The sequence below is a fragment of the Rhinichthys klamathensis genome, unplaced genomic scaffold (assembly GCF_029890125.1).
Source record: "Rhinichthys klamathensis goyatoka isolate OS25496 unplaced genomic scaffold, OSU_Roscu_1.1 h1tg000375l_1, whole genome shotgun sequence".
NCBI lineage: Eukaryota > Metazoa > Chordata > Actinopteri > Cypriniformes > Leuciscidae > Rhinichthys > Rhinichthys klamathensis.
The window spans coordinates 119336-127570 of NW_026606882.1; the positions used below are offsets into that span (position 1 = coordinate 119336).

The following is an 8235-nucleotide window of genomic DNA, read 5'->3' on the forward strand; positions in this document are numbered from 1 at the left end:
TCTTCACTGGGTCTGCTGCTAATATTTAACTGTGAGGTGCTGCTGCTGGCTGTGCTGCTAAATATTTCAGTAAGTTTGCGACATTTAGCGGCTTCAGTATCTAAATTCCGCAATTTTTTTTCTCTCGCCTTCTCAGCCCCACACTTTTCTTTCCGTTTTTTACCCGCGGCCGCGTTATGCATATTGTTTGTTGATGCTTCTATCTAACGTCTTTGCTGTTGGTTCCTTCCTCCGCTTCTTCTCCTTACTTGGCGGCCACGGCCAGTGCAGATGGCATCCAACTTAAAGGTGCATTGCTGCCACCTACAGTACTGGAGTGTGAAACAGATTAGTGGGGGGAAAACACAGGTGATGACTGCGTCTGTGGCGGGTGGTGGGCCGGCCGGATTCTCCAGATCACACAGATGGCCAGTCCGCCCCTGCCGTACGGTCTAATGGACTTAACAGGCATGCGCCATTGTAAGTCCACAAGGCCGAAAGTGCATATAAAGTGTGCCATTTGGGACAGGGCCTAAATGGGAGACCCTACGATCTCATGGACACGGGGACACGGTGCATGGGGCAGCCATTGTAAGTCCACAAGGACACGGGGCAGCCATTGTAAGTCCACAAGACCGAATGTGCATATGAACTGTGCCATTTGGGACAAGGCCTTACCGTGTTTTCAATGGCATCCGCTGTAAAAAGCTGTAGGCCTATAAAACTCCTAGATTACTTATCATTTTCCAAAACTCATGTTGTCTGGAGTTTTTTGTCAACTGAAATGTATAATATGTTTGCAGTGTCGGCAGAACAATCCAAAAACACATTAATGAAATAACTACTGGGCCTACAACCCACTGAAGTATGTCTCCCTCACAGCCTCACTGAAATCAAAGATGGCGCTGCTGTGAATAAGAATTCGTCTGAGGTAACTTTCTCTAATCGATAACTGAGACGCGAGATGGCGGCAGTTGTGATGTCTGAAACGGAACGAGCAGGTTCACGCCTCCGCGGACATGAACATACATGCACCTAGATGGACATCGGGGATGGCGCGATGATGGGCAATCATTCATTCTTCAAACCGGTTATACTCCAAGGGTCACGGTCACGGGAGGCTGGCATGGGGCATATCCCAATCCCAGCATCTCGGGTCGAAGGTGGGAAAACACCCTGGACCAATCACAATCAAGTGTTCCAGAGCGCCATGGTCGAATATCCTACACATTTTTCAAACATGGTATAATACCGGTATCTGTACTTTTTATTAGTGTTGTCTGAATGTTAGCTCTGTGTTCAGAATTCAGCTTCTGACTGGTGGTGTTGGTTTTAAAAATGGCTGTGAATTAAAGGAGCCTGGGGGTTAAGCTTTTCCAAGCGCTGTAATGAAAAAAAGTTTTGAGTGATGTAGTCGCTGCTCTTATAGCTGTAATAACAGTCTGATGATTGCCTCTTGAGAGGCTGCGAGCCAAAGCCCATCACAGCAATGAAAAATCTCAGTTACAGATTGATTGGCACTCATACAGTGGGATTGATGACCAGTGTTAATTACTTTGAAATGAATAATTCAGCCTTGTAATGGATGGATGAAAACGAAGAGCCCACAGTCGATAAGAAAGCTCCATCTGAGAAGATAACAAATTCCCATGGGGAGAGAAGACATAGAGCACTTACAGTGAACTGAAGCGTAGACTGGGCTGATCTCCAACATGATTCAGCCCCTCCCACAGTCCCAATACAGGGCCCATCTGTGTGTGGAGAAAATAGGCCTTCACGATACACGATGTTGCGTACTTCATTACATTATAATGTCATCTCTTTTATCTATTAGTGAAATAGGAAACCAGTAAATGCTAAACTGTTTCAAGATTTAAAAAATATCTAAAAGTCACGTTATTGATCTAGTCATTGGAGCAGCAGCGCCATCTGGTGGAGATTTGATTCTGAAACATTTTCATGCCTAGGACTCCCGAGCACGATGATCTAAAAATATAGGCTAAAACCCATGTATAAAAATCCATCTATATTGTGTGGGAAAATATTAAATGTAATATTATAAATACTAAAAAGTAAAACACGTGTTAGTAAATTTAAATACTTGCATTGGCATTATACTAACATAAATTATGCTAACAGCATATCTGAGATTTAAGTATTACACTAATCTTCATAAAGCAAAATAAAAACGTAAACACTTAACGAAAATAGTAGTGAATGTAAAAAACAAATAATAGTTATTTAAAACATTAAATTATTATCTAACATTAATTTTGACTGGACTGCATGGTGAGTTTAAAAGTCCAGTAGCCTGAATTAGAGAACATAATGATAGTAAAATGGTAGCCTATTCATTTTGATTTTCAAGTATTATTAACTTTAATTGAGATTGTGAAATGTTCAGTAAAATCAATTTTATTTTGTTCTACTTTTATTTCTGTCACTCAAACAGCATGTCATGTGCCATTGTGGTTGACAGGTGTACTTTGGAGCGTAGGATCAGGTTATTTGTCAGCTCACTGTGGAATAATAAGGGTCTGAATTTGGTTTGACATATGGCTTCATTCATTCTTGTTCTTTTCCCATATATTTTGCTGCAGGCCTTCGCAGGTAAGACCTACACAACTATTTACCTCATAAATCAGACTTCTGAAAGACTTGGCAGCCGCATTTGCCTTCTGACTCTCTGAGGGTTAATAATCAAATTCACACGTAAGCTTTCCGTAGTTCTTCTCTAGTAAAGATGAGTGACTTTCAAACTCTGTAACAGCCCCAGGTTTAGTGTTCCTAGATGGGGAGAAAGCTGACAGCATTTTGTGGAGACGCAGACGAGCAAACACGGGACTGTTTGAGGAGTTTCTGAACGGGAATGTGGAGAGGGAGTGCATGGAGGAGAAGTGTGTCCTGGAGGAGGCCAGAGAAGCCTTTGAAAATGATGAAAAGACAGTGAGTGGACAAGTTGTGGTTCGACATTTGTTATTGCATTGTGTAACACGGCAAACGTGTTTTTCAGATGGAGTTTTGGGCGAGTTATGTTGGTAAGTCTGTTAAATCATTAACTTTTATATTTACTTACACTAAACAGTGAGGCAGTGGAGATGTGTGTTGATTTCTGCTGCACCTAAAGACAAACAAATTATTTGAACTGGATATTACCGTATGAAAAAAGACCAGTTGTTGACAAATGATCCTGTTTGTTAGATGGGGACCAGTGTAAATCATCACCCTGTCAGAACCGAGGCACATGTGAGGACCAGATGGGCACATACACCTGTAACTGTCTGCCAGGCTTTGTCGGAAAAAACTGCGAAATAGGTTAGACAGGATCTCGCTTTCCTCAAGTTTGATTGCACCGTGTTCACAACGTTAAAAGATGTTTTGTTCTGTTTCTCAGTGACTGCCAAAAAGTGTGATGTTGATAATGGTGGCTGTGAGCATTTCTGTGTTCAGCTGGAGTCTCGTGGGACAGAGTGTCAGTGTGCATCCGGATACAAACTCACAGAAGACGGATTCAAGTGTGAGCCTATAGGTGATTTATTCAGCCTACATCTTTTGTCCTGATTGCTCCAAAAACATCTCAAAGAGCTACTTCTCATATACAGTATTGTATGACGAAATACCAAGTGGCATTTAGAAAGACACTGCAAGCACAATTTCAGTGCTTCCAAAACATTTCAGAAAAAAACATGTTTGTGTTTTTGTATGTGTTACCAGTGAAGTTCCCATGTGGCAGAGCTAGTAAAACAGCTATGAAAACTTTTGCAAGTGGCCCCACCTCTGTTACGAACACATCTGCACAGTCTTCCAATAGGACAATCAAATCCACATCCAACATACTGAAACCGGACAATCAGACAATCCCTACAGTTTCTAAACAGAAAGAAGGGGAAATCTTACCATCTCTTGTTAAACTGCCTAAGTGGATTTTTGCTGATTCTTTGACGTCGCCTACAGTAAGTGCTCCAAAAAGCCGCATTGTTGGTGGCAATGCGGCCTTACCTGGAGAAATCCCTTGGCAGGTAAAGACTGTAAAGTTTAGGTGTTTTAACAGTCAAAAAATGTCATCTAGAAGTAAGAAAAATAATCTAGGAGTAAATTATGGAGTTACTTGTGTATCTACTACAACCCAATCTGTTTATGCACCAAAAATGATGTCACTTATCCCAGTTGACTGCTGATCTGTAGGTGGCGCTGGTGTCGCGCTCAACGCAGCAGGTGTTCTGTGGAGGCTCCATTCTGAACCCGTTATGGGTCATCACTGCAGCACACTGTCTGCTAGGGGGCCAGAATGGATCCTTCTTCATCAGAGTCGGTAAGACCCGACAACAGAACAACAGCAACATTATAAAATATGTAAAAAGTATACAGTACACACCTACAAATAATTAAAATACAATACAAACTCATTGTTTGGCTGTACACTTCAAAAGTACTTTCTTAATAAAGTTATCTAAATCCTTACAACACAATAAAATTACATTAAAACACAAAATCATTTGAAGATGATAAAGACTTTAGAAAATATATCTTGAGTTATGTTTCTTTCACTTTTTTGTCATTTTGCCATTAGGGCAATAAAAGCAGAATAATAAGATATAGAAATATACAAAAATACATTTGCAAATATACACTACCATTCAAAAAAGTAAAACAAGATTTCAAAAGTAAAAAAGAAATAATACTTGTGACAGGCAAAAATTGACAGTAGTCGTTTATAATGTTACAAAAGATTTCCATTCCAAATAAATTCTGTTCATTTGAACTTTCTATTCATCAAAGAATCGTGAAGAAAAAAGGTATCATCATATTAAAATGATTTCTGAAGAATCATGACACACTTAAAAGTGGGCTGAAAATTCCATCACTACAATAACATACATTTTAAAATATATTAAAATAGAAAAAAATTGGTAACACTATTTTATGTAGTTACTATAGTAATAACTATAAATTATGCATAATTACACGTGCAACTGACCCTAAACCAACCCTATAGTAAGTACATGTACAGTAGTAAATCAGTACTTGATACTTAAATGTTTAATTACACTGTAACAAGGACACATTAAAATAAAGTGTAACCAAAAATTATATTCACTTATTTGAAATTGTAATAATATTCCACAATATTACTGTTTTTACTGTATTTTTGATCAAATAAATGCATCCTTGGTAAGAATAAGAGACTTAATTCCAAAATATTATCTTATGCAGCTTTGCTTATCAGGTAAATTTAATATTTTACAAATCTTTAGATATTCTAACTGAAATTTTACTGATTAAAGACCAGTTATTAATAATATTAACAACCATGTTTCACAGGGGAGCATGACATCTCCAAGACTGAAGACACGGAACAGAATCTGGACGTCACCCGTTTAATCTCTCATCCAAGTTATAACTCCAAGTTAAGCCTCTACAATCACGACATTGCCTTGTTGCGGCTGCGCACCCCCGTCCGGTTTACTCCAACGGTACGTCCCATCTGCCTGGGACCCATGCTCTTCTCCAACTCACTGCTGCAGTCTGGATCTCTGGCCACTGTCAGCGGCTGGGGACGTCTGCGCTTCCAAGGACGAAGTGCAGGGACTTTACAGAAGGTTGAATTGCCTTATGTGGACAGAACAGCATGTAAGGAAAGCAGCAGTGACCTAATCACATACTTCATGTTCTGTGCGGGATACTCCGATTCTCCTAAAGACGCCTGTCAGGGGGACAGCGGAGGACCTCATGCCATGCGCTACCACAACACCTGGTTCCTCACAGGGATTGTCAGTTGGGGAGAAGAATGTGCTAAGAAAGGGAAGTATGGTGTGTACACACAGGTTGGGAACTATTATCGCTGGATACAGCATGTGATGGGTGTTAGTAAGGGAGTACTGCCTACAAATGTGGACCAATGATCTTGAGTTCTCTTCAAGTCTCAGAGAAAGCAACATTCAAACCTTGAGAGAAAAGGATTTGATTGATAATTAAGTTGATGTTTGCCTAATCAAGTCAAATAAAATGTTTTGATTGTTCCTAATCCATTGATCCCATTGTAATGGATTGTAATCATGCCCCGCCCCTTAAGACCTGGCTGGCCAATGAGAGATTCCATCATAAAAGCCTGTGCAGCATTTCATCAATTATGCATGACTTAGTGTCTTCAGTGTCCCATAAGGACATTTAATAATCGATAATTATACTCGGTAGCACAGTTTTCTCATGTGGTCTAATGAAAGCAAGCATGTTATTAAGGAAAGTACTGTCTTGCTGCATGGTTAGAACCTCTCATTCAGACAGCAAAGGAAACAAAATGTAGCCTATCAGGCTTTGAACTGCCACCGCATTAAGAGGGAAAACTAGAGGAAGGTGAGGAAGGCTGACACTAGAAACCTATGTAAGATTTCAACAGCGTTTTCAAAAGACTCGTGCCCTAGTTCTGAAAATCACTGGATCTTACCCATAAACACTGGAGGCGTCGGATCACTCACATCTCACCTGTGAAAGAGCCTTTCATCATTTGAGGCCAGTCTCTGGGAGATAACAACACAGTTAGTGTTTATGATGTGTGTCTTTGACTCTAATCCTAAGAAGTCTAAAAATCTAGTAGTTGTAAATTAAACTATTATTATTATTATATACACTACCGTTCTAAAGTTTGGGGTTAGTAAGATTTTTAATTCATATATATTGTTTTATTCGAATTTTTTCACTTTTATTCAGCATGGACACAATAAACTGATTAAAAGTGACAGTAAAGACATTTATGATGTTATAAATGGTATCTATTTTAAATTAATGCAGGTAACAACTTCATATCCATCAAATAATCGTGGATTTTTTTTTTTTGATTTCCACCATGATTTCCACAAAAAAAAATATGCAGCACAACTGTTTTCGACATTGAAAATAAGAAAATGTTTCTTGAGCACCAAATCAGCACATTATGATGATTTCTGAAGGATCATGTGACACTAAAGATGTGGAAAACAATGGAAAACGGTTCTTTTAAATTGTAATATTTCACAGTATTTTTTTACTTTAGTTTTATTTTAAATGCTGCCTGGGTGAGCATAAGAGACTTTCAAAAATATTTTAAAAATCTAACCGAACCCAAATTATTTGATCAAAAAATGTATTTCTTAATTTTCAATAGGCTGTACAAATTTACAGTAAATATATCATTGTTACAAATACAATACAACAGTCAATACAGGTACATTCCTTTGAAAATAATAATTTAGAAGCCAGTCCCAAAAAACTAAAATCAGGATTAAGTGCTATTAGATATACCATAGGGTCCAAAAGCCTGGGACCACTAGTGAAAATGCTTCTGTTTTGCATTATTTCTACGTTTAGACACATTTTTCATTATAAATGATATTTTGGATAAAAAGTTGAACAGAAAATTTTACATGGATATAAAGGAAAAACCTGATTATCACGTTTAAAAAAATAATAATAATCATAGATTTTCAATGTGGTCTCAGACATTTGGACATGAATAAGCCTGTAAATATGCAAAACTGACAGTACATATGGCTAAAGGCCCGTTCACAGCAAGGACGATAGCAATAACGATAACGATAAAGATATAGTTCTAAAATCCGTTCTAAATATAAAAAGAATAGCAGTCCACACCATAAAGATTACAACACAGAGGAACGATATCGTTGGAATCACTTTCAGAATTAATTTTTTTTCACAGCTGATTAACACTAGAAACAATGACAGCCAATCAGAATCCATCATGCTTTAAAGAGCATTTAAAGCTGCAGACAAGAAGATTGCAGGGCACGCTTGAAATAAACAGTGCGACATCGTCCGCAGGTGTGTACGCTACTATAGTTATCGCTATAGTTATCGTTCTTGATGTGAACAGGACTTAATACAGCACAGGCATATATTTATGTGGCTTGATGCTGGAAATGAACAACTTGATAGCGAAATTAATAACATAAGAGATATGTACTTCACAGCGTCTCCTGGTGCGACACACAGCTCATTTCCACTTCAAACGCTGGTATATCAAAGTCAGCCCTCCAACTGTGGGCCTGAGTTTATGTAGTAAATTCATATAAGGCTTCAATTAATATTTAATTAAGCATTCGAAACAGTGGGTATATTTAATGTTTGCTGTATGATCTCACTTAATAAGAAACCTCCACTAACACAGCTCTTATTTTGCAGCAGCACGTGGCGCCATGATTGTGACAAGAAACACACATGAGCTCTGCTCGCCCCCTCATGACTCATATTTGTGGCTATAAA

General features: G+C 38.5%; 1 protein-coding gene across 1 annotated transcript; it reads left to right on the plus strand.

The window, feature by feature from the left end:
- The first annotated feature begins 2462 nt into the window (after positions 1–2462).
- On the plus strand, positions 2463–6107 carry f9a (coagulation factor IXa). Its single transcript, XM_056233672.1, has 8 exons — positions 2463–2589; positions 2750–2925; positions 2993–3017; positions 3181–3294; positions 3374–3508; positions 3694–3998; positions 4165–4291; positions 5302–6107. Exons 1-8 carry the CDS (start codon positions 2535–2537, stop codon positions 5880–5882), a joined length of 1518 nt encoding a protein of 505 aa, XP_056089647.1. The 5' UTR covers positions 2463–2534; the 3' UTR covers positions 5883–6107.
- Positions 6108–8235: the final 2128 nt, after the last annotated feature.